This window comes from Zootoca vivipara, chromosome 3, assembly GCF_963506605.1.
Source record: "Zootoca vivipara chromosome 3, rZooViv1.1, whole genome shotgun sequence".
Classification (NCBI taxonomy): domain Eukaryota; kingdom Metazoa; phylum Chordata; class Lepidosauria; order Squamata; family Lacertidae; genus Zootoca; species Zootoca vivipara.
In genome coordinates, this window is record NC_083278.1 from 92,367,116 (window position 1) to 92,394,964 (window position 27,849).

General features: G+C 42.8%; 1 protein-coding gene across 1 annotated transcript; it reads right to left on the reverse strand.

Moving 5' to 3' along the window:
* RRP15 (ribosomal RNA processing 15 homolog) lies at nt 1-27,849 on the reverse strand. The gene is made up of 5 exons (XM_035111354.2): nt 27,714-27,849; nt 21,608-21,864; nt 18,127-18,224; nt 15,976-16,177; nt 1-525 (listed from the first exon to the last, which is right to left on the reverse strand). The coding sequence occupies exons 1-5, from the start codon at nt 27,778-27,780 to the stop codon at nt 364-366; spliced, it is 786 nt and encodes a 261-aa protein (XP_034967245.1). The 5' UTR covers nt 27,781-27,849; the 3' UTR covers nt 1-363.

Consider the following 27,849-nt stretch of genomic DNA (forward strand, 5'->3'; position numbering starts at 1 on the left):
TAAGGGTAGTTCACTGTTTTATTTTATGAACTGATAAACACCTAGCCAAGTTACAAACAGAGAGGTGGAAATGCAAGCATCATGTTAATATTTAAACTCATAGAGACCTTGGCAAAAACCCCTCCCTTTTTCCGACTGGGCAGGTGCTGCTGTTTTGACTATACAGCTTTGTTTTGGAAATATGTATAAATTAGACATCTTTAGAGATTTCAGGATTGTTGGACGATGCTTTGTTAAAACAAGTTTCCCTTCAACCTTCAAAGAGACCGTCTGTAAGAAAAAAGGCATCCTTCCTTGAACCAAGAATCTTTATATTAACCACCACCCCAAAAAAACCCACTAGTTTTTGAACCGCTTTGGATTTCAACGGTCTGAGTCACTTTCACTCTCCTCCTTGATTCCACTGTCTTCTCCAACAGCGTTTTCCCCATCACTCTGTTTATCCCAGTCTTTCATGGAAGCTCCCATCATGAAGTCGTCTCGCAATATACTCCAGGCCGGTCCCTCTTCCGATCTAGATTCATCCTGAGGGTTGGGAAAGGAGAAGAGTGTGAATGGTAATATCAAGCAGAAGCAAATTAAGTTACCTTAACTGGAAGCATCCAAGACTGACTATATTTAGAATTACAGATATGCTACCTGGTCCCTACATGGATCTTGCTTTAAAAAGTAATGGAAATATTTAAAAAGTAATGAAAGCATTCCCAGGCAGAGGGCCTTCTTAGTATCACAGTAGTCTCTCACCCACGGCAGTGGACCGCCCTCCTCTCAGATGTCATGGTACTAAACAACTATCTGACTTTAGAAGACATCCAAAGCCAGCCCTGTATGGGGAAGTTTTTATTGTTTGATGCTTTACTGTGGTTTTCTAATCTGTTGCAAGCCATCCAGAGGACAACCCAGTCAGATGGGTGGCATGAAATGTGAAGAAGTGCATGCACACGAAAGCTCATACCTATGACAAACTTAGTTGGTCCCTAAGGTGCTACTGGAAGGATTTGTTTTGTTTTGTTTTGACTATGTCAGATCAACACGGCTACCTACCTGTAACTAGTAATATAAATTACAATTATTAATAGTTTCACTCAAACCCCACCTTACTTGGCTCACAACCGACACCTACTTACATGGCTAGAGCTTACAAAAGAAAGGCCCAAGATCCAATTTAAAAAAGAAATTAATGTATGTAAGCAAACCATCTTAAAAGCAAGAAAATTGTAAGTCAAAGAAGCACCAAAAGGGTTCTTTCTCCAGTAGCTTACTCATGACACCCCATAGAGTGGAGGTGCTCAGAGAAGACGTGCCTCTACTGAAGGTTTTAGCAGGGAGTCCTTCACAGTCCTGAAGTCAACTAAACCCAGACTGGGAGCTTGCAGAGCTGACAAAGCACTGCTACAAACCGATCATGTTGCCTGATGGCAGCCCCATGTAGTAGCCCAACCAGCAGGTTACTGAAACATAGGTTATCAGAAGAACATAGAACACTGAAGTTGGGCTATATCTACCCAAAGCAGACCTGTACCTGGCATGCCTGCCAACCTAAGCTGGTGAAAGGCAACCTGGCCTACAGAGGCAACATGTGCCCTCACCAACAATGCTGGAACACCCCCAGGCAGGCAGCCCCTTTTTGGGGTAGTACAACCCTGTCAAGAACAGGGTGAACCACCCACCAGGGAGACACCAAAACATGAGTAGAAGAACAACAGTCTGCCAGCACATCTTTTGGAAGAGGCCACTGAACAAAAGCACTTGAAAATGGTGCCTCAAATTCCGAGCCATAGGATACCATGGTCAATTGCATTTAAAGCTACCGAGGAGAATTGCACGCAAACTCCTGGTGGTCTTGGTCCCTGGAGGTGACCAAAAGCAGGCCTAAATCCTACAAGAAATGGTTCTAGAGACTCAGCCCTCATCCAAGAGTGCTTGGCATTGTATGGCAATCACATAAGCTCCGTGAATCCCCAAATACGGGTGATTCCCACCTCTAAAAACTAAAGATGTTTAACTGGAGACTTCTTCAGTAAATAGTTTACAGCATACTCCATTATCAAACATGTTAGAGAGCTTATTTTGACATCTGTAAGAAATGCAGCGTTTTAGTAGTAATCCGAGGGCTGGCTCATGCATGACATACGTCACTTAATCTCTCAGCACTCGAGGACTAGCAGCTGAACGCAAAAACTACATCTGGGATCTACAGGAAAGCACAGAGCGCTGCAGAGTGTACAGGAATGCACAAAGACATCTCCCCCAAATCTCTCTTGGTGGATCAAGTTTAAAAGCTTTCGGATCATGCATGCAACTCCCAACTCTGTGTCATTCCAAGAGATTTCAAAATACATGTGAACTGAGGACCGGCTTCATTTTATATCTGCAAACAAGGTGCGTGCAAGGACAAAGCATTGGATGCTTAAGTAGAAAGAGTGCTGGCTATTTTCAGACAGGCTACGAGCATGGCATGGTGCACTTTGACCTCTCCCCACCCCCATGGATTAATTTATAGTTAACTCAGGAAACAGTGTCTTTAAAAAAGACTTCTATGTGGCAATCCAAGCTGCCTCTCTTTTATTACTCTCAAGATACAGCTTCATTAAGACATTTCCTGGCACATTTCACCAACACAAAACATGGTTACAGGTAGGTTGGTCTGGATCGAAGTAAAATAAAAAAATTCCTTCAGTAGCACCTTAAAGACCAACTAAGTTTTTATTTTGGTATGAGCTTTCGTGTGCATGCACACTTCTTCAGATACCTGAAGAAGTGTGCATGCACACGAAAGCTCATACCAAAATAAAAACTTAGTTGGTCTTTAAGGTGCTACTGAAGGAATTTTTTTATTTTACAAAACATGGGTTCCATAAAGTCCTGAAACAAACAACTCACCCCAAAGTTAACATTTAGCGTATCTGGTTAGTTACCTAAAAGCCTCCTTGGTGTGAGCCAGTCATATGGGGCAATATCTGACGATAGTCACACTCAGAGGAGACCCACTGATTTCAGTGGGTCTATTCAGAGTATGACTTAATTGTCTATCATCCATAGCAGAAAGCTGCCATGTGGTTGTTGTTGTTGTTGTTCAACAAGTTCATATCTGGATAGCAATACACTGGTAATTTGGAAGCAGCTAGTATGAGGCTACTTTGAGAAGGTATAAAAGAGACAGAAGAGAGATGCGGAGTTTGGTTTTCACTGAGGATTTAGAACTTCACTAGTTGTCCGTTATTTGAGAATGAAGAAGAAAAAAGGACATTTTCTACAGTGCAACAGCACCACTTTGTGGTGGCTACAATTCAAGCAGTAGCATACTAAAGCATAGCTATGATAGCCTTTGCAACAAAAGCTCAACGTGACCCGTGGCTTAACAAATTTAGTTAGCATTCCTATATACAATTACGTGGGGATAAATCCCACTGAATTCAATGGAGCTTATTTCTAGATAGACACATATAGGACTGCAGTGCTATTGCATCAACAAGGCATTTAGCGCTTTCTTTTTAATAAACATTTACCAAAGAAAATTTACAGAGATCCAGTGTTATGATTCATTTTCAGTCCTATTAAATGCAGCTCAGCCATGTTCAACATCAAATTAACAACATAATTCTAGTTACAGTTAATTCAATCACCCACTCCCACCACAAGGAGGGAGTAATACCCCTCCCCACTCTCTCACTATATATAAGCACCTGGTGACCTCTGTTTCAGTGTATCTGAAGAAGTGTGCATGCACACGAAAGCTCATACCAATGACAAACTTAGTTGGTCTCTAAGGTGCTACTGGAAGGATTTTTTTATTTTGTGAATAATATCCTTATACTATGAATTGTCTGTGTCACCATTAAGAAGAAGGGGGGTAGGAATAGGCCAATAGGTATGTGGACTATCCCTGGATAAAGTGACTATTCTTCTTTTAGTTCTCAAGGGTTGTCAACCGAAGTAGCCAGATGTTTAACTGATAATCAATCACAGTCAGTCAAACATTTGAAAAATAAGGCTTTAGAGCCGCCTTGCCCCCAAATGGCAACTAGACATTCTATTTTGGTAACTGTAACCTTGGTTTAAGGGGGTATTTTGCATCTAGCTTATATATCTGAATTTCTAACACTGATCTGCTATATGTAAAGTGAGAAGTCCTGGGTTTCTGTACCACATCTACACAGCAAAATATGCCCTTTTCATACATCACTGTGTATATGAAGAGTATATGTGATTTTCTACGTGGAAGTGACAGCCATATGGAAAATTTGTCTTGCGGGAGGACACCTATAGACAGAGAAGCACTGTCGGCCACCTAACATATTTTTTAAACTCAAAGCCCACAAACACAAATCAGCCTATCTGATGTGCGCATTGACTTCACCCCATGGGACAACATGTGAATCGATTCTGACCCAGTTCTCCTAAAAGAGAAGAGAGTCCAAAGAACACAATAAGGTCCTTGTCTACATGATTAGCAATTAGCTCACATCGACTCTCCCTCTGCAAAAACGTATTATCTAATGCCAGAATCAAACTTCCTCTAACAAACTTATTCCTGGCACCTGCAACATGATGCAACTTTAATTCTACCTTATTAAGCCAAGGCCTACATTCCTTGCCTTCCAAAATGGCACATTCCTGAGAAGCCAAAACAATTTGTATCTTGGCACAGCAGTGCAGAGAGGTGTATATTCACAAACCCCCACATCTACATAGGCACCTACATACCGGTAGGCACTTATTTTTGCTTTTTTGTAATAAGAATAGTACAATCATATGGCTGAAGTAATAGTGTGCAAAATTCCTCACCCACCCAGAAAAGAAGATGGCTGGTCTTCCACGTTTGCTTCATTGGTGCAAAGCAAAATAAAAATAAAAATTGTAAATTTCAATGGGGACTGGGTAGTCTTGTATTATTTCCTAACATTATCCTTGCAGCAAAGGCCTGCTTCTGGTGGAACAAACTGCAGTTTCTTCTACACCAGAAGCAGAAGCTTTACCTCTCCTCTCCTCATACACACAGAGCACAATGGAGGGCCGAAATCCCAAGACTGGTGCTCATAACAAACCATTGTTTATTGTTGCTTCCCAACCAGTCTAACGTGTATGTGAGAAATACTTCTTAGAAACGGCAAACTTAAGCTCTTGTACTGAAATCAAAAGGACTTACAAGTAAACATGTTTTGCACTAGCTTTTTGCTCATTACTCTGAGGACTCATTTACAAGGGCAAACTAATCTCCATTTAGTAGAAACATATTGGCAGTCCAAGCTCAATTAGTAAAATAAAAATAGAGACAAGTTGGGGGTTCCTAGTTGGGGCACTGCAATTCTTACAGGGTGGCTGAATGCGAATCATTGTAAAGCATTCAAAGCTTCATCCCCCCAAAATTTTGGGGTGGAGGGTGGGCTTGTGACTTTTCTAGTTAGGTATGTAAAATCTTCATTTGGCCTTGCACAGGATTGTGGCCAAACTTTGAAGCTGAGAATTTACCTAGGAATTCTCCTGTCACTGAGTTTGCCAAGCCACAGCACAAGCGAGCTTCTACCCATTTTCCCTGCTTTAATTCTTGATCGCATGAGCAGTCTTTGGGTGTAAAAACAAATTGAGTTTTTGATAGGCAAAGACATCAGCTGGGACATTGAGAGAACGCTATATACAGAGAATGGCTAAATACAACCACTGCAAGCTTGAACATTTAAGCTCCCTATGAATCAATGGGACTGAGACCGAAAAGGGCATTGCTTTCCCAGCTATATTGACTTAGCATCTCTCCTTCATAGCAAAAGGAGATTTAAAGGAAATCTTAAGATGGCTTTTCCTTCCCATCTGCATTTGTAGCTACCATGTATATTGCACATCAGGAACAAACTTGACCTCCCTCACCCACCCCCCTCCTCAGTAAAAATAGGTAACTGAAGCAAACAGTGCACAGTGGGAATCAATGGCAATACAGCATTTAAAGGTAAAGGGACCCCTGACCATTAGGTCCAGTCATGACCGACTCTGGGGTTGGAGCGCTCATCTCGCATTATTGGCCGAGGGAGCCGGCGTACAGCTTCCAGGTCATGTGGCCAGCATGACAAAGCCGCTTCTGGTGAACCAGAACACACGGAAACGCCGTTTACCTTCCCGCTGTAGCAGTACCTATTTATCTACTTGCACTTTGACGTGCTTTCGAACTGCTAGGTTGGCAGGAGCTGGGACCGAGCAACGGGAGCTCACCCCGTCGCGGAAATTCGAACCGCCAACCTTCTGATCGGCAAGCCCTAGGCTCTGTGGATTAACCCACAGCGCCACTTAAATACAGCATTTAAGTGTTCCCTAATGCTGTCTGATAGGACTTGAACTTGCTTCATTCTTAAGCCATTGTGACTTTGGTGCATTACTGTAATAATTACTGTACATCACAGGTCCCCAAAATGAGGAGGAATATTAAAGACATCTATTTCTTTCATGTGGCAACTTTGGTTTATCAGGTCGTTTAGAATTTCTACGATGAAGAAACAAAAATCCCTCTAGGGCCTCAAAGGGGCATTGCAGCTTTGGAAATATGCAAAATGCATTTAGATTTAAGCAAAGGCAAGTGATAAATCATTAAAAAAAATAAGGCTTCAGTCAGTTGAGAGCCATACTGAAAATAAACTCCAGTCCTCTCTGTAGACTGTGCAATTTCAATTGGTGGGTGGGTGATGAAATTGGCCACTGCTGCCTTGGAACAAAACCCAAGCAGCAAGTTATACTGGCTTCAAAACTCAAAATGTGAAAAATGATGTACACAATTGAACACCCACAGTCCCATCAGCAGCTCTTAATCAGGAGGTTCTGCTGCAGCTGCTGGAAAGCATTCCCAGTAAGCAAACATTGCAGAGACTTGTTTACAGCACCTGGTCTCCATTCTATTCTGGATAACTTCATCTCCAGCACACAGAAGTGTTGTGTTTGTCCTGCTTTAATTAGCCACAGAGCTGTGGAATTACAGGTTCGCTTTCTGAGTCTTTGCTGGGGGACCACCCAAGGAAGGCAACCTGTCTCCATGTACACCCAATATTTAACAGCCTCACTTGGGTTCTGTTTCAAACCATGTGAATAAACACATGCCTCAGGTTGACACTGACCAAGGATGAAGCTCCTGCAATCTTAAGCCCAGCACTTAATCAGAAAAATGCACGGAGGGCATCAATGGGCCATACAGCACTTCTAGGATCAGAGGAAGCCTGCCTCTGAATACCAGTCAATAGGGAATTGTAGCAAGTCAGGGGTATCGTGCTCACCGCCCGCCTGGGGTGCTTTCCCAAAGTATCTAGTCTCCCACTGTAGGAAACAGGATGCTTTGATAGACAGGTCTTTTGTCTGATCTGGCAGGGTAAGCTAAAGCATGATACAGATAGTGGACACCACAATTAACATCAGGCCTTTGGGTGCAACCTTACTTACTCCCAGTTTCATCCCACCTACCTTGCTTATGACAGAGTTTTTCCCTGGCCACATTCACTCCTTATCAGCTGGAATGTGCACAGTTTCTATAGCAGTTCTTTGACACGGAGGCAATGGCCACTTTCACACCATGCTGCTTTAAATGTATAGCATACAGAAACTCTGCACAATCAAACTGACAGATTCAGTTGCTTCCAATACTATTCCTCTCCAGCTGCTGACTGTTCCATTTTTGGCATTCAGGATTCAGCGACGGCCCAATACCATCTCTCCTCTACTCCCCTGGTTTATGCACTGGTACACGTCAGTGGCGGCTCATTTAATCAGGTCAGATATTCAGCACATACATAAAAATGGGTAAATGACTCATGTTTTCCTACTTCCAGCCCAGTAGTGGTTGGTGCCCTGGTTTTCCCCGCTTCCTCCTCTACAAAGTCAATACTGAGCCCAAGGAGCAGGATGCCGATGGGCAGTGCCACCCCCTTGACCTGGTTGCAAGGAGTCAGGCAGGTAGAAATCGAGGGCAGAATGTGTTTGGTGGGGCAGTGCCCCACTGGCCCTACGGAATCAGCCTCCAGTGCCCCAGTCCAAGCTGCTGAATTCCAGGGCACTAACAGATCGACAGGATTTGCTTCTGAATAAACAGGGATAAAACTAGACTGCTTTCCAGCCTACAGAACTTTACTTTGAACAACAAAACGGCAGTAGAATTATAGAAATGAGCATGCATAAAGTCACGTCAAAGCAGCTAGTTAAGCAGCAGCAGCTACAGTGGCTTTCAAACTACAACTCAATGAGCAGACAAGTGGCAAATTGCACCTGCAAATTAACCTGGAGGGGCCTTAGAAGCAGGGTCCTAATTATCCTTTTCAGTCCCATGGCTCTATGAGATTTGCAACATTGCCAGATAATTTCCATGTGACCCGCCAGTGTTCAGCGCTGTTCCACCCCTGGGATTCCATGTTCGAAAATATATACAATTAGTACTGGGGCAGAAAAGCTTCATTGTTCTATAAAGGGGAAAAAAAACACTTATTAACTTAAATCTGCATCACTAAACTTGAGATGTTTTCAATAGACCAAGATTCTCTGTAGAATTCCCCCTACTTTTAAGAATGCACTTCTTATTAGGGGAATATGTACAGAGCCAGTTGAGAGACTGGCAGTACTAGGGTCTAAATTCTCTGTTCATGAGCCAGGTAGGGTTAACGAAGGCGTAATGCTTTGTTGAACATCTTAATCCCGACCTGGAAAGATCAGACCGTCTATCGGAAAGAACCCATTTTTATGCTAGCTTAGCCCTTGGCCTCACTGGAGAAGAGCCTGCCAAATCCTGGCCATTCTGTACCAATTCCTAAACTGTGATATGGACCATATAAAAAAGCTTGGACTGCGATTTGCCAGTTAATTCCAAAGCCTCTATGATCTTTCCAGGTTGTTACTAAGATGCAAGCTCAATAAGGCACACAAACACACACACACACAATAAAAGCAAAACTGCTTCCCAAGGTGCACTGCTTACTGATGGTTAAACATGAGGCTCTGATAGCAGCAGGCTGGCTACTGAAAAGCAACAGGATGGTGGGTGCAAAGTCTCACAAACGAGGACAAATACAGCTCGATGCACCACGAGCTAAGGAGCAGGGGAAGAGAGAGAGGCATCCTCCTTCCTTCCCATCTTCTTCTGACTGGTTTGCTAGGAAATGCCCTTTCCTGACCACTTTCTTAACAGGGGGGGGGGGGGGTAAAGTCACATCTTCATTACCAAGGACTTTCATTCCACATTGCTTAACACATTTCCAAAACCCTGAAGAAATCTGGAGGCAACGTTCTGCAAGAAAAAGGCACGCTGTCTATTCTATACAACTGAGTCCAAAGCTAGAAGTCAATTTGGAATTAAAAAGATACCTAACGAAAGCTTAGGAAGTTTATATTTCAGAATTTACTATGGTCATGGTAGTCCACAACAATGTGGCTCAACAAAGACCTGAATGGTGCCATTTTCAACTTCAATGTAAAAGACAGCTTAGGGTTGGGGGAGCCTAAATGAGAGGTAGTGCAGGTGAATGAGCATCCGAGACAATCATGACCACAGGAATAACAGAAGCTGTTAGTACAATGCTGTCAAGTTAAAACTCAAATAAAATATCTGTGACTATCATGCTTCTAAAGTTCAATAAAGCAGTCCTAATTGAATTAGATGTCTGTGCATAATACATGTACTAGATAAAAAGGTGTGTATCACAGGTTGTTCCAAGTTATTTTATATACCATTTTTATATTTAAATAAAAAACAAAAACAAAAAAACCATTCTGGCAGCAATACCAGGGGGAAATAAGGTAACAACCCGAGATCCCCTTGCAAGATATTTCAACACAATGGATAGTACTGGTTGTTAATTTAAGGTCCTGCATTACATATGAACACATGCACAAAACAGGTCATGTAATTGTTGATTTATCACCACTATGATTTAATACGGGGTGTTTTTTTTCTGTTGCAAGTTTCTACAATGCAGTCCTGTTCTTCGGGCTACTTAACACGTTCCAAACGTCTCCCTAGCTCATATATTATAATAGCAGAGGGAGATTCTGGTATGCAGACAAGCAGCTACAGTGCTTCTAGCAGAGCCACCCAGCAGAGGCACCTCCACTTTTGCACAAGAATTGTTAGGATATATGAGGTTCAGCTACACTTCGCATAACAAACTTTTAAAAAGCACAGAGGAGCTTTTTAACTGCTCCTCTCCCCAAGTGTCTCCTTAGTGCGGACTTGGACGCAGCCTGACTACAGAGTGCAGATATGCAGACGTACAACACAACTGCAGGAGCAAGGGGAGCAAAAACACAAGACTTTTCCCAATTGCAGAGGGGATGCATTATGATGAACAAGGGAGCAAGATCCTGACCAGTAGGGAGGGAGACTCTGCATCTTGCATCTAGCCTCAGTGGAAGAGGGGCAGTGTAGAAATCAACAGTACGGCGCAGCCTGCCAAGTTCTTGCATTATCTCCCTCCAAAACCACGCTGGTGCTCATCCTCTATCTCCCAGAAGATTGTATCTTAGTACTCCCTGTGCAAAGGGGTCCAAGGCAGGGTTGGTATTCCTGGCTGGCCCTACAGTGGGCACTGGAGCAGTGGAGATAAAACCCTTCAAGTACTGGGGAACATCCAATAAAGATATACTCAGAGTAGACTCAATGTCCCCATTATGCCTATGTGAGAGGCCATGCTCAGAATAACTCAACTCAACGCTGAGAATACAAATGTTCCAAGCCTGCCACCCCTCACTGCTACCACACTCTAAGTAGTGCAGCACAAACAAGCCCTGCTGCCTTCTCCAAGCAGGCTTTCCAGATAAGGAAGATGGGAAGAGGGCAGAGACCACAAGATCCTGCCCAGAAACAAGCATTGTGTACCTTGGAGAGAGGAAAAAAATATATTACAAAAGTCAGCAGGTTCGGCGAGGATTAAGAAATACTTTGATAAACCGTTAATGATATGAAAGGCAAAGTCCTTGGATCCTGTTCAAAAAAATAATTACTCCCATCTGAGCACACAAAATCTGCAGAGAGGGCTACAGTTTTTAAAAGAAGCATGAACAACTTTTTAAACACCAGACCGTGAAACCTCACTGCAGCTGTAGAGGAGACAGGCGATAGGAAAACCCTTCTCAGCTGGAGAACGTGAACAAGCATGCACAGGATCTGCAGAAGCAGCAAAATTAGGTGGCACGATAAAGACGGTATCAGATTGTAAGCAGGGGTGGGGAAGGAAATCAGACTGTGGTTCCCCCCCCAAAACACACACACACACACAAAATGCTGGCTTTCTAGCTGCATACAATTTTAGGCAGGGAAACTTCCCACACTTCCCAAACTTTGGGATATTACCACCTTATTCCGCTTCATGTAAAGATCTGCCTTACATCTTTTGCAGTTGTAGAACGCCAAAAGCTTCAAAAAGACCCCCCCAAAAAAATCCAGCTCACAATGTAGCGAGGAAGATGTACCACAAACCCTTCCTAGGAATGTACCCTCCATGGCATTAAATTCCTCTATTAAATAAAAAACAAGGCACTTAGGCAGCGAGGGTGGTGTTCAACTACTTCAGATCCTGCTTGTGCCGCTCTCTTCAACTTTGGGTCCCCAGATGGTGTGGGACAACTCCCATTGCCCCATCAATGCTGGGCAAAGCTGGCATTGGATCATGGGACCTAGAAGCCAACAACATCTGGGGCCCAAGGTTGAAGAATTCTGCGTTATAGCATGCTCTGTTCTCTAAGGATCGCATGTGCTACTTTGAGAACGTGGTGAGATAAGGTGTATGCTTGAACACAAGCAAAGCAGGTCTAACCTACAGCATGCAGTTACTTAGGAAAGCTATACAGAATCGCAGGCACTGGAGAGGTCTTGCTCTCTGTTTCAAGGTTTGATCAGGAGCACATCTGCTGCCCACACGACAGTTCAGGCGATGGTGTGTACTGCTGAGCAGGCAGTGTCATACTGGAGAGGCAAAATAAATCCTTTCATCATGACGAGGGCTTCTGAATGACCTGTGGCTGACCTTAAGCTACCATAGTGTAGGAACTGATAAGATTCCTTCCCTGTGGCCTTGGAATATCGACACTTACAAGTTGGCCTACCAGAGCATTTGTTCTTCAAGTTCAATTAAAACTTTTCAAGTTTAATTAAAACTTGCTTTCCAAAGCTGGATTTGCCAGGTTAAAAAGAGAGAGAGAGAGAGAGAGAGATCTGCTCAAAGCAGTTTAGAAACCTAATAACCACACATTTATAGGCATTCCCACACAAAGGACACAAAGTGGTGGTGCACACTTTTGGCAATGCATAGCACAAAAATGTGCACAGTTCTGACATCTACTCATTTCATAGAGCCAGAGGAAATTTTGTGTTCCCCACCTCTCTCTGATCTATGGCCACAATCAAGCTTAATAACCCCCCCAATTAATACATTGACAGTATTTATCCATTGCAAACTGATTACCCTAGAGATATTCATGCAAATTCCATCTTTCGCGGTTCCACTCAATGCATTAACAACCTACCTGTCACATAAAGGCTGCAGAAATCCTTAAGGAAGGAACGCTTAATACACATGTCCCCCAAATACCCCCCATCCACAAATATTTGTGTTCTGAGGTCAAGTTCCTATCTGATGCTAAACATTTCAATTCCCATTTATTTCTTTAGAAGGTGAAGGGTGGGGAACAAAAGCAAAACCAAAGCCAGCCTTGACTGAGAGCTGCATGGCAACCCCCCCCCCAAGTTGGTTTAGTTGAATAGTAGGAAGAGATTTAGAGTTCAAAAAGTTGCAGGAAGTGAAAAGGGGGGGGGGGGAGAGAATAGCCACAAATACCAAGGCATTACTGTAAAGGCAGATTTTGCCGCAAATGCATATGATCTAAAAATCCAGGATTTCGCACACCTCCGCACCAGCTTTATAACATTATTTCAACTAAGGGGTTGAGGGGAAGGTATCAGATGTTAGGTTTGGGAAGCTGACAAAAGCTTCTGCCATCCAAAATTGATTTCCTGAAATACCTACCAGGCGGGGGGTGGGGAGAGAACCAAACACCCCACATCATACTTTTTACCATGCAAAAAGACAACCAGGACATTTCAGCCGTACAGAAACAAGACGTCCTCCAGCGCCCGTTTCGCTCATCAGTTCTGCGGGTAAGATATGTATGGGGCCTAGTCAAATCACAGGAGTCTCTGCTTGGCAACTATGCATATTGGCTAGATACTGTTCACAGCACACCTGCATATACTGCCGAGTTGTGCGCAGTCTCCATTTAACCCACAGTAAAACTGAACACGAACACACACACACACACACACACACACACACGACTTCACAAGAGGAGCTTGTTCTCTTCTCATTCTGCAAGTACTCCAGGCAAAAGGAGAGTGAAGACCCTCCCAAATGGGAGCCTGCCCAGTCCCGCCCCCCCCAATATACCATAATGGCATGGGTTTCATTCTCCTTGGCTAGGCCACTCTTGCATATTACCCCCTCCTTACTTCCACATAGCTCCTGGCCTGCCTTCCCACCCAACCTCAATGATTTTTAGTGACAAGACCTGCTCCATCAGCAACCAAAGCACCAACTCTGACCACAGTACTAGCTAGCTATGCAACACGCCCTGTAAGTCAGTTTTAAGTTTCTGTGTACCAACAGATTACGAACAGCAGCACTGGAGAGCTTCTATTACAACATCAAGCTTATTATTCTAATTTTTCCAGCCTTTGAAATCAAGCAAGCCGGGCAGATTTAAGGAGAAATGGAACACTTGGCGACAGTCTAAGTTACTCTTATTACCCAATGAATTTTTAAAATACTTTAATCGTACACTTGCGTGAAATTCAGAGGGCTCTTCATGCCACGGAGTGTTTCGGCATGCTTCCCGAAAGCACACTAAACAAAGAACGCATGACAAACTGTTGTCTCCCAACTGATTAAAGTATTTCTTGCTGGCACAGGAAAGCGCTTAGTTAACTCCAATGGAATGGGGCCAAGAGAAGTATTCCACCCACTAGCGAGCACAAAGTTCAAGCATGAACACAAATATGCATTATAAACATGCAGCTTCTGAAATTCTAGATTCCGAAACCCCAAGTCCTGCTCCCTTTCAAATATGACTGATCCAACATCTTTGCCCTTGAACGACTTTTTAAAAGCAGATTCCTCTCGGAAGGAATTCTTGTGTCGGCAGGAACCCTGGAGCTGGGCTGGAACACAGGTAACTCGGCAGAACTTTTCATGAAAACTAAAACACTGCAGGTAAAGTCTCTCCCCAATTCAAATCAGTGTGAACAAATGTCATTCTGAGGTCAGCCCCAGAACCAAGTCATTCACAAGCCCACCACAGGTAATGGTAAGTACCAGATGAAATGTAGGAAAGACAGAATTTCTAACCTCCAACCTGTTGTTTCAAGTTTTCAACAGTCTTAATATACAGAATGTAAACAGTCCTTCTGGTTCAGATCAATGGCCCATCAGTCAAGTATCCATAGCAAGAGTGGTTGACAGAGGCTGGGTTGATACGCAACACAAACTCATGATTTGCTTATTTTAAACCAGGCATAGGCAAACTCCGGCCCTCCAGATGTTTAGGACTACAATTCCCATCATCCCTGACCACTGGTCCTGTTAGCAAGGGATGATGGGAATTGTAGTCCCAAACATCTGGAGGGCCGGAGTTTGCTTATGCCTGTTTTAAACTGTAGTTCCATAATGTCTGATTGTGAGCCTACTCACATTTGGAGCTATCGAACTCAAAGCATGGCTTGAAGCTAGGATAAGCTGTGGTATACTTTTATGTTTGAATTGACAGATCACTGATAAGCTTGTTTAGGGCCACTGCTCCAGCTCATGAGGCTACTGCAGATGGAGATGGGAGTGAACTAACGAAGCTGAATGATGAGCAAATAGGAAACAATTCAGATAAGCACCATCGTTTGGCTTCTTAACTATGGCTTGGCATTATGCCTGAACTCAGCCAATGCATGTCGCAAAGATGTGCAGAGAAGGACAATAGGGGATAAAGTGGACCACTTGAAAGCAGAGATGGTAGCTTGGAGTTAGAACAATGCTGCCATAAGATCTCCTTTTTCCTCTTCAACCAAGATGAGAGCGCCAAGGTTTCCTGCAAGTGCTGACATAGTTTCTAACTCAAATTTCAATACCATTTCCCAGAAAAAAAAATCTGTCCAAGACTAAACACTGAAGGACCAAAAGGGGGAAATCTGTCTTAGAAAGTTAGCAGTACTGAATATGTTCATCTCTCCTTAAGATGCTCCAAAAGAAGATACCCAGGACTCTATTGAAAATGTGAAGCGGTAACTTCCAGTGGGGCATTTGGTGTCAATGGCTGTGTTCTTCTAAGTTCCATTGCCCCACCAAGCCCATTCAACGCTATCCAGACCCCAAGGAGGGCAAAACAAAAATGTGAACGAGATAAGGACTTTGCTTAGGGAAAACCTTAGCAACTGAATCTGTAAGAGCTCTTCGAGAGTGGACTAGACCCATAGCTGCCAAGTTTTCCCTTTTCTCGCGAGGAAGCCTATTCAGCATAAGGGAAAATCCCTTTAAAAAAGGGATAACTTGGCAGCTATGACTAGACCGCCTTGGGAAATGGTGGGCTTTACTTTCCTGGAGGTATCCAAGCTAGACTGCCATCTGTCAGGGGTACTGCAACTGCAGAATCCAGCACTCTCTAAAAGTCAGCAGCAAGGGTCATGAAACACAGCATGTCTGGGGAACCTTGGGCCCTCCAGGTGTTGCTGAACCCTCATCTTTGCTGGCCAAGCTTTCTGTGGCTGACGGGAGTCTTAGTTCAGCAAATCTGGAAGGCCTAAGGTTCCCCAGACAGGCTATATAGCTTCCAAAACTTTGAATAACATTCAAGCAGTAACTTACCTGACACCGAAAAAGTTCCATAATCATTTGAAGCCAGGAGAGCAAAATTACACAAAGACACAAGTTGAATGGGTCACTCTGCCACATTAGAACAACTGCTCCAAGAAGTGGCGCCTACCTGTTCGCTTTTCAAGGTCTTCCTGGCAGCTTTTTGCTCCGTTTCCATCCCTTCCATTCCTCTCAATACGTTGATAAAGTCTCTCTTTGAAACGGAGGAGATCAATTTTGCCCGTTTTCTTTCGGAACTCCCTGCTTCTTTCACCTTCTCACTGACGTTCTGTTGATGCTTCCGGACAGCATTAAATAACTGAACGACTCCCCTGGCAGATGAAAGGAGGAGTGGTTAGGCACCTGTTGTTTCATTGCCACACCTCCTAGGTAGCATGGCTTTGATAAAGCGTCTCCTCAGCCCCACTGCACCAGACACACAAAGTAACAACAAGAGGAGTCAGGGTAATAAGTCGGAACGCAAGTGGGTTTAAAACACAATTCAAAAGCCAAAAGGGATCCAAATTATGCACTTTTCGTAAAGTCAAAGAACAGTGAAATGTCAGGACACCGCATACAGTCACCGACCCAAAGGCTAAGAGACCTTGGCCCCCAATTTGTGACGGCAACAATGTGTACTCCTTCAAGCATCCAGTAAACATTCTAAGCCCAGTTTAACACCACACACCAGTTTGCGCTTGGAGAGTAGCACCATGTTAAGGAAAATCAAATTAAGAGACATCACAATCCCATGCTACTTGTGTGCCATGAGCATCGGTATCTTCAGGCTTGCTTGTAACCTTAACCAAACCCACGGACCAGTATTGCCACAAAAAATGACGTGGCCCTATAGAAAAAGCAAGGAATATTCCTACCATTAGCAAAGTGTCCTATGAACCAGGCTGTTGATGCCCATTTTGTGTTAGTGAGTTTGGTTTGTGTGCTGTTTGCTGCGACGGAACTAAGCCTCATTTCCAACACTTTTGTCCAGTAGGTTGTGTGGAATTATTCTCAGTATTTTACAGTATCTTTCAGATGGCCTATAAAAATGTCTTATTCCTGAAACGATTTACATGGATACACAGGATTCATCTCCTCCTTTTATAGTGCCCCTGGGTAACTGTTATCGAAGAACACTGGGCTTAATTCATAAACGACATATTTTCAGTGCACCGTGGGGGTCACCTCCCCTATTGTTTTAGTGCCTCTTCACTTTCCCCCCATTTCTGGGAACCAGGTGGCCTTCTGTGGCACCCAGTTTGAGAAAAGACTTAGTAAAAGTTATTGGTCCCACGTTTTAGCAATTACTGGAAGAAGGGTGGATGCCTCCCTCACATTCCAGAGGAATCTCAAGCAGAGTTTTTTTTTACCATCTCCCTTGGTCTGAGAGAAGTAGCTGTTATTAGCTGCATCCTCCTGTACTTAAGTCAAGACGCAAGTCGCATCTTCCTCTGAGGACAGAAAAATCAAAGAACCCCTTGGCTCTGTAAGCAGAGTCAGCACAGAAAAGGCATTTGCTTCATGCAAAACCTCTCTTCTTGGCATGGAGTGCACACACTGGCAGAGTATCTGTGTGCATGTCTATGCAACCTGTCAGGTGTGTGTATGCACACTGGATAAATTATCAAAATGCTTTTATTCCTGCTAAGGGTCAGTGCACGCAAAAATGACAGAAGCAGAAGGGAAAAGGAACTCGGAACCAACAAGTAGTAAACAAACTGAAAAGTGTGACACTAGGTTCTGGGACATACCAGAGGAGTCAGCCAATGACTTAGCACACCCACCTCCGCAAAGTTCAGAGGCAAGCTTTTAAAGCAGTCTCTGTGGAGGTAAGGATGTCAAAAACAAGCCCACTGATATGATCAAGAAAATGCACTGGTTATGTGCTAGACCAGAGCCATGTGGTGCAATGCTAGGTTAATGCAAGACAGTAATCTGACCGCAAGAACAGCGAGTTTTGGTGAATGCACTTTAGAGAAATACAAAGAGTGGGAGAAGTGATTGATCTGTGTATTTTCTAAGTATGGAATTAACAAAAACGATGAGCTCAGGCCCAGAACTCCTGCTGGGCGAACACTTAACACGTTATAGTCTTGTCCAAATTTTAAGCTTTCATAAGACTTCTGAAATCTTTTGTTGAACTTGATACTGTACGAGACAGAACTAGGTATAAATCATTTGACTCCCACGAGTCACTTCTTAAGAGTTCAATTTGATTAGAAGCAGATTACTCAGGCATGCCTTTAGATCTGTTTTCAAAAGCCCAAACACACACTCTTACCTCGTGGCAATTCTCTGAAGGCTTCTCTCCATTTCTCTGTCTTTCGCAACATCTGGCTTCACTCTGCACATCATTTCCCACTCCCGCTTTTTATCAAGCTGCATCATAAATATTGTTATGTGAAAGAGCATTAGGCATTTTAAAAATGCAGCATGCACATATAGATATTTCTTAAGAAAACCGAGTTGATAAATCATGTAGGACGACGTTAGGTGAGGATGGGGAGAATACAACTACGCTTAACAGCATCATTCCTCTAGTGCCAAGCAATAGGCCCAACAGGTCAGTGGTGTGGATTTTCACATAACAGGCTCTCCAGTGAACCTTTCCAACTACAATAGAACCAATGGATCAAGCGGATTCCTGAGCAGGGATGTTCTGGGCGTTGAGTTCTCCTGCCAGTCAAAGTCAACAACTGCAGTGTGACCAGGACCTTTGGGTGCTCACCCAGGCAGGCGATTATTTGTTCTCACCAAGAACAAAGAAACTCAGTCAAACAACATCACACCTACTTTGAACCATTTATCCTGGGCAAGTTAATGTTTAAAGCTGATCTGCAAGGTTGAAATAGTTAACTTAGAGCATAGCCTCTTATGAAATGAATTCTAAACTAGAGTTGAAGGGTATGCAGGTCCCAACTCATTTGTGGGGCATTACCCCCTTCCCAGATGGTTTGCAGCACCATCTGGCCACCACAGATGAATAATATACAGGGCAGCTCTTCAAGAATGACTTGAGTAAGTTTGCCCGCAAATAAGCAGTGGTGCCCAGTGATAGTGACCTTGTATTCAGACTCTAAATGTTTTGGGAGCAAATGAGCAACCTCAGTACTCTGACAATATATGTGACTATTGCATTTTATGGGGAACCTTGAACAATATCCGAGACTAGAAATCATTCCAATGGTACAACCATCCAAGCCTAAGACACTAGAAGCAAAGAAGCTTCTAGATCAGTGGTGTCCAAACTTTTTTCAAAGAGGGCCAGATTTGATGAAGTGAAGGGCCGTGAGGGCCAACCAAAGTTGTTGCCTAGGATTGAAGTTGTTGAGCTTTTTTTAGGACTGAAGTTTTTTATCCCAGGAAATAAACTGCCACAGGGGCCAGATTAGACCCCTGAAATGGACTTTGGACATGCCTGTTCTAGATGCACACAACTTTAAATTGGAGTATGATACATACTATAGCTATGCTTAGCTATTGTCCAGACCTTTCTTCAACTTTTAAGGAGGTGTGACAGAGAAGATACTTCCTTCCAATACTCAACTCCCAGTGTCTGTTTTGAAATCCACCTGTCTTACTGATGCCAAAACGTTTCTCAGTTCATCCGCTATTTTGTCAGACACTTTTAAAGTTGTTTAACATAGCTCAGAACAAATGCAGTTAGTTTTTCAAAAATAAAAGGATTGCCATTTTTAAGTAGGGTGGAGCCATCAAACTTCTTCATACAGCCAGACTTCAACTTTAACACAACAGTTAAATCAGCTTGCTAAAAGTTTATATTAAATGTGTAACACTTGAGAGAGAGAGTTACATATTTAATATAACATGAACCAATTGTTTTCCAGTAATTATTTACAGTTAAAACTGGAGTTTATGCTTTACATGAGAGAGCAGACAGCTTCAATGCCAATATGCAGATGTCTTAGCTGCAGTTCCAAAGCAAATATGCAGAAGCTTGTCAATTAGAGATAAAGAGCGTTATCATGATTTTTGGAATACTGGAGACATTTCCCACTTCATTTTAATAACGTAGCACTTTACTTATGAAGATTAAGACTGGGATTTACGGTATTATATTTTGAGATAGCCCAATGTTTAGTGAGAAAAAGAAACCAGCTTCAGTGTGTAAAGATTTCTTGATTTAGACACGAAAACCAAACCCAATCACGGTTCCTATCTTTATCGACAGCAATTTCATACACACACAAACACACACATCTATGTTTATTATCCTACCTTTCCCCGGACTCTACTTTAGCAAAACCGACTGTCATGCTTCTTAAAACAATTGAACAGCAAGTTAACATTGTTTGAACCCTCTTAACACTAAGTCTCCATTACCCACAGCCTCTTTTTATGAAGTTATAGAAAACTCTTATCTTTATAATTCCAGGCAGACCGCTATGAATTCATGTCTTGATGACTACGCTCTGGCCTCTGATCAAACAGCTAACCCTATTTTAGTTTTCCATCAGCATGGAATCAATAAAAGGCAGGCTGTTTCAAGTTTATCTCATGATGAACAAATCAGTTTATAGACTAACAGCACACCACCAATTTGTGGTACCCCACATATTTATCTGATAAAACCAGATTCAGAGAGCAAACAGTGACTGAATAGATCCTATATTATAGCCTTACATTTTCATCCGAAAATATCGGGAGTAAGTAAAGCAGCTGTGGTCTGGTAACACAGTGGTATTGAAATGAAGCCGTTTCAATACACATTAGAGCTTCATTAGATTCATACCAAGTAAGAGCAGCTGGCTTACTTGGTACCCTGGCTTACTTGGGTAATGAATCACACCATATAAATCAGTTCAGTTTATACAGCACCACTGTCCAGTCATTAAAAGATGTGAAACACCAGACCCAAGAATTGTAGCCCACCTTATCACTGTCATCAACAGAGTGGAAAACCTAAGTGTCTTTCAAAAGAGACTAGTACCTTGTTCACCAGGTGAATCAGCAGTGACCTAAGCATGTCTTATTAACTCCCAGAAAAGCACTGCTTCCCAAAATTTTACACTTTGACACAGGGAGCACTGTCAGCCGTAAGGACCAGGAACCATGCAAACCCCGGGCCTAAAATGTAGTACTACACAAATTATTGGCTCATTTACAGGGCCAGGAACCAGCATCCTTCAAACAATAAATAACTTTAAATCACAAAAGTGCCAACCAGTGCTTTGAATTCTGATTTAGGAGTTGGCTTATTGAGGGGAGGGGCCTGTTCCTTCCTGGACTCTGAGACACAACAATGCAAAGGTTGAGTATGCATCATCTGTTTTGAGTGACATGTTCATTCTGCATAGATAACTTGCCAGAACTCGTCCCAGTTTCGGTTTTCCCAGTGCTAATATGCTAACTGAGATGGAATCAACAGTCTGAGGTTGAATTCAGATGGTACTTTTAGTAAATTGCGGGCATGGTCCCAGGTCAGCAGCTAGGGAGCAAACTTGCTCCTCCAATGAGCTTTGAACTCCTGCACAAGCATAACTTTGCTTATGTTTCGGCTGCTTTTTTTTACCCTTGGAGCACACTAGTGATCCCTACCATGACACGCCAAAGCATATGCACAGAGCGCAAGCTTCATAGGAACCCAGAGGTGTCTCTCAAACTGACCTTTCATAAATCACTGCCTGCAAAAGGTTAGCAATCTGGCTACTGAGAGTTAGTGTGAATAAATGCTAAAGGGGAGGACTGTTTTTATGGAAGACATAATGTATGGTATCATAATGTTGCATCTGCTTCCTTACCTTTCTCCTCTTCTCCAGCCTCTCCTGCTTTTCCTTCTCTCGTTCCCTATCCCGCTCTTTGTTTTTAACCAGTATGGTGGGCTTACTCTGGGGAACTTTCTTACTGAGCACTTTTGCCATGGCATCAGCCCAGCCAGCATTTCCAGCATCTTTGGCTTTCGTGTCTGGGGTCTGAGGCTCATCCTCATCATCGCCATCAAGTTCTTCACCCCCTGAAGAGAAGCTGTCCTCTGGAATGCCTGAGCTGCACTCAGAACCTAAAAGAAGAGCAGTGGAGAAAAATCAAACTCAATGAGCATGTATGCAACGGTCTTCGTTTTCTAGCAAGATACCTTTATTTGCCAGAGGGAACGTTCCTCCGCAGTCCCTGGGGGGAACTGGAGCAGATTTTAGGGGCACAAAGCAGGAGAAGAGGAAGGCGAAGTCCCACTACACTTGCAGAGTTGCAATTGTAGAGCTTTGGCTGCAACCCTTCATATTTCTAATAGATTTGGGATACCAATACAATGGGATAGCTCAGTTGGTAAGAGCATGAGGCTCTTAATCCCAGGGTCATGGGTTCGAGCCCCACATTGGGCAAAAATAATCCTGTATTGCAGGGGTTTGGACTAATGTCCCTCATGGTCCCTTCCCTTAACTATGATTCTATGACTAATTTAAAACCATCTTAGATAAGTGTGTTAGTCCTAAAGTTCATCTCTAAACAGAACCAATGTCTCTATTACATACACTGAGATAAGGAAGGGTTTTCTCCACAAATGACGAACCAATCAGATTACTTCTTAATACATGATAAACTTCCACCTACCACCCAAGCACAGCCAGGTATTTCATGTTCACCTAAAAATAAATAAAGTGTTCGAGTTTGTTCAGCAACTACTCAGAAAGTGCTTCAACCTGTCACTCACAGGGTTTTGTAATGTTTTCTTTGCGTTCTGTTTTTGTGAGGGTGGGATTGCACCAGCAAAATGGAGCAACTCTGGCAAGAGGAAGAGAAAGTAAAGTTTTCCAGTGCTCAGGGTTCCTATATTCCTAGGCTTTGCCTTGGCTGCAATACCCAAGGCCACTTCTATTCTGGACAAGCTTCCTGGGGGCACATGCCAGGCAAAAGTGGGCAGAGAGGTGAATGTGAGTTTTGCCTTTGTACAATAGACTGGCTTCTACCCACACCCCTCTCTACCCTCCATCCAAACAAGCAAGAGGCAGAACTCTAGGGCACATTCCAGCCAGGCAAAGATGCTTAGGATGCAAAGCAGAGTTATGGAGGAGAGTGTTCCTAAGGGCAGAAAAAGAGGCTGTGTATTTGGCCCCCAGGTCTGAAGTTCTCTAGCCCTATCCCAGTCATACCTTGGTTTTTGGAACAGCTTAGTTCCCAAACGGTTTGGCTCCCAAATGCTGCAAACCTGGAAGTGACTGTTCTGGTTTGCGAACTATTTTTGGAAGCCAAACATCTGACAGGGCTTCCATGGCTTCCAACTGGCTGCAGGAGCTTTTTGCAGCCAATCAGAAGCAGCACTTTGGTTTCCAAACGTTTTGGAAGTCGAATGGACTTCCAGAACGGATTCCGTTTGATTTCCAAGGTACAACTGTATTTGGAAACATTTAAAAGATATTCTCTCTAGAGGTAGAAAAGCAAACCATGTAAAATTAACACATACCACACAACAAAGAAATGTAGTGGCTGGTTGTAAAAATGAAACAATAGTGCAAGTAATTCTCCAGTAAGCTATTTTGTTTAGTGGTCAAATTTGCACCATTACAAAACTATCCACAGGAACCTTTATTTAATAAGACAATAGAAATTGGCCTGTCTCCTTGCTGTTAAATCATGATTTAAACTGCAATTCACCCTGAGAGGAGGTATGCCCAGTTCCTTGCTACTTGGACAGCATCTTTAACCAAGGATAATTTGTCCCAAGTTACTGGAATTCAAAGGACCAGTCACCACTTCCTGCTGTAACTAACCTGCAAAAAAACTATTTGCAGCAAATTGAGAAAATATGAGGATCCACATCATGCAAAATAAAAACAAACACAAAATCCTTTTCAGAACAAAGATTTCAGAAGTCATGGCAGAAGAATCAACAAAACCCCAATACTTTATTATGGAATTAATGTTTTGGGTAAGAGCAACACATTTGAGGGGGGAAACGTGTTTCTGGTTTATTTAAAGAGATTACAATCACAACACTGACATCTAGTGTTGAAATGCCAAAATCAAGATAGATTAAAATAAGCATGTGATACAAGCCAATTCAGCATATACGGTACATGCCAAGTGTACCTCTGATTTCACTTGGTGCAAGTTTGATTAAAACGGTCACTGGTATTTCCTCCATACAGAGAAGATAATCTGAGGCTTCACTCTGCTGTAATTGTCCATCCCTTCTATTCTGATACCTCTTAAAGGAATAAAGCTAAGGCTACTACATCTATGTTGTAAGAATTTAGTTGACCAGGCTGTAAGAATTTATAGTTTGTTAGTGGTTGATAAGGGGAAGAAAACATCCAGCAGCCCATTGGGAAAAGAGAAAAGATTACTAGGACACATTTTCTTACTGCTCTTCCCACCCAATAGTTTCAGAAAACCCCACAGGGAAGCAGGCTGAAAAGACAGCCAAAACACCTTTCAATACACTTTGGTACAGCTTTCTTGTTTTTTTAACAGATTAAGTAGCTGGCAGTATCAGCCACAGCCTACCACCAATCAAAATCCTTACAACCCTTAGCTAACATTATTTCAGAAAAGACTAAACACAGTTCATGTTTAATCAACTCTAATTCTCAAACAAACCTCAGTCATTCTACAACAAATGATGGGCAGAAGAATGTACAGTGGAACCTCGGTTTATGAACACCTCGGTTTATGAATTTTCAGTTTATGAACGCCGCGGACCCATCTGGAACGGATTAATTCACTTTCCATTACTTCTAATGGGAAAGTTCGCTTCAGTTTATGAACGCTTCAGTTTATGAACAGACTTCCGAAACCAATTACACCCATGTTTCAGTTTATGAACGCTTCAGTTTAAGTACTTCGCGGACCCGTCTGGAACGGATTAATCCACTTTCCATTACTTTCAATGGAAAAGTTCGCTTCAATTTATGAACGGTTACTCCGCGGACCGTCTGGAACGGATTAATCCACTTTCCATTACTTTCAATGGGAAAGTTCGCTTCAGTTTATGAACGCTTCAGTTTATGAACAGACTTCCGGAACCAATTGTGTTCATAAACCGAGGTACCACTGTACTGTACTTTGGCACATGGCACAGAATTTGCTCCCACAATATATAGCAGATAGCACTTTCAGTCTCTGAACTGGCTGACAGACATCTGCCACAAGAGATGTTAAAGTGACAATGCAGTAATAATAATAATAATAATTGTATTATTTATACCCTGCCCATATGGTTGGGTACTCCCATCAATAACATCCCAGCCACTCCCATCAATAACATTTTCTCATCAATTTCTGGCTACCAACAACATATGCAAGTCTGAGTAACACAGCACTCTACATGATGTGCCTGACCTATTATGTATGCTATGTTTTCAGAGAACAAAGTATCAATTGTCCATATTATCCTGTGATGATATTTACTTGTCAATCATCAGGGAACAAAGTCCCTCCAATACCCAAGGTGAAAGCTTGCTTACAAGGTACCTACTAAAATTCAAATACAGTACTGTAGACTACTGTCAATCTGTCCAAAAGTAGATATGAAAAACACTGCTTAGCATCTGATAACATTGAATGACCTCATCCATCTCTATGAAGTACAGAGTATGCAGACTAACACTAGCCGGCCACCAAAACCAAACCAAATTAACCACTAATCCACCTTTGACATTCAAAGAGGATGTGGGAGAGAGCATTTTGCCAGTTCAAAAATATTAAATGAGTTTCATTCTAGTGAAAGAGCATCAGATTAATTCTGCATCTGCACTTATGTACAAAGATTAGCATAAAAACAATATGTGTTGGGCCTTAAGAAAAAAAACTGCTAAGTCCTCATGTTTGTAATACTTTTATTCAGGCCAACCCCCCCCCCCCAATCACAGAAATGTGGAAAGTGACAACCCAAAAATGGACTGTAAGAATTTGCCTATTTTACTCACTGCAGCTGAGCAGTACAAATATATTCATAAGCACAATAAAATCATTTCCTCAGCAGCTGAAGTTCAATATTGGCAAGTACAAGCAGTTCCTGGCTCAGTTAATAAATTCACAACAGGATGCCGATTTATCAGCAGCCAAAAAACATCCCCTGACCTAGGACAAAGTTAACTCAGGAGTTTCACCATTATTTCTAGATTGCAGTACATGCTTTCAAGCCCTTAATCCCAATTATCCTTAGCGTAGAGGTATTTCTTATCACCATTTGACAGACTGTAATTTGCCAAGCATCAGGTGATATCACTTAAGTAGATGCCAGCCTCAGCTATAAAGGAGTAAAGCACTTGTATAGAAAGCATGTTCAAGATCACAAGTATATAAAAAACATGAGAAGAGGCCAGCTGGATCAGAGCAAAGGCCCACCTAGTCCAGAATTCTTTCCTCACAGCAAACTGTCCTTTGTGTAGATAACTGTCTGTACAACACAACTGCATGTCTGATGGCATGATCCTATACAAACCTATCAAGGAGTAATTCCCATTGTGTTCCATGGAGTTTAACTCCCAAATGGGTACAAGACTGCAGAATAAAAATCAGGGGTTCGAACAGATAACCCTCGGGGTCCCTTCCAACTCTATCATTCTTGGATTCTAAGTTATAGGATCAGTACACAATCACACACCAAATTTGTCTTCACTTGTTCCACTCTATATCACCTTTCATATCAAAATTTTGTAAGGTGTAAAACAGTCCTAAACTAGCTAGTTAAGTTTTTAACAAGGACTAAATCTCTTTGACACTGGCTACTGCAGTGCTATTGGGCCAATATATAAGCCAATAACACACTGGGTGATCTTCTATTTGCAACTACCCTTACTTTTCGTAGCTGACACTTGAGTGATGCTCCATTTTTGTCCAGTAAAAAAATGTGTGAAATCTAAAGGCTTTCAACTTCATCAGTAATAATAAATAAATAAATAATAGTACAAATAATTTAAAGGTCTAAAAATTGACCCAAGTCATCAGATTCTGTCTCCCAAAGTGATTTCTATTTCTACATAATGAGGATATGAACCAGAGCAATAACAAGGCTGCATCATTAAGGAAAGGAAAGCTCATTACTGTTCCCTGCTATTCAGAGAAAGCCATCCTACTGTTCTTTCTCCTTCCACTCCCCACAGCATAGTGGGTGCTGTCTCTCCAAGTGTGCTGAGAGAGAGATAGAAAAGGGGTATATGAAGAACGGGGAGGGTAAATACATAGCAATCTTATCTAGGGGGGGGGGCGTTGTCATAGAATTGAACGGTCCTCCAAGGCTCATCTAGTCCAACTCCCTGGAATCCAAATCTCAACACGTGATCCCCGATCCAAATTGAAACCATACCCGACCCTGTTCAAGCTTTGCAAATAGGCTAGCAGGTTTTTGTTCTTGTTTGCTGCACCACATAATCCAGGAAGCTTAGAAAAGACAACGAAGATCAAGATTCAGGCATCCTGGATAACAAGTTCGCGTTAGGCACAGAAATGAAACCAGCAGTGGGTTGTTGTTTTTTCTGGGGGGAAGCATAACATTTTGTGAATCTTTGTACCGGTACTTTTGTCCATTTACTGTATTTATTTTCCCCGATTTGAACTATAAAATGGTGATTTTCTTGAGTCAAAACGAGAGTGCCCCTAAACATTTTTTAAAAGAAGGGGGGGGAGCACTGGAAACCAGCATACAACAGTGGGAGAGAAGAACACGGAACTGTGTAGAAAGCAAGAATGAGGCGTAGAAACAAAGGGAACGAGGAAGTGGGGCGAAGACCGTACTTGATCCCAGGCACTTTCGCCCCATTCCACTCTCCGGCGGTGCAGAGGAGCGAGTTTCTCCACCGCTGCCCATCCACGCGCCCCGTAACTTCTCCCTTTACAACACCTGGCTGCCACCCCCTTCCACCACCGGGGTTCCCCACCCAGCGCAAACAGGGTCCTCGCGCCCGTTACCGCTCTCTTCGACTTCGGCTCCGGCAGCCTCGGCCTCCCCACGTGAACCCGCCATGGCAGCGGCCATCTTGCCCTCGGTATGTCCCTCTTCTTAAACCGTCCGGGTGACCCGCGCAGCTGTCACGGACGTTCCGGG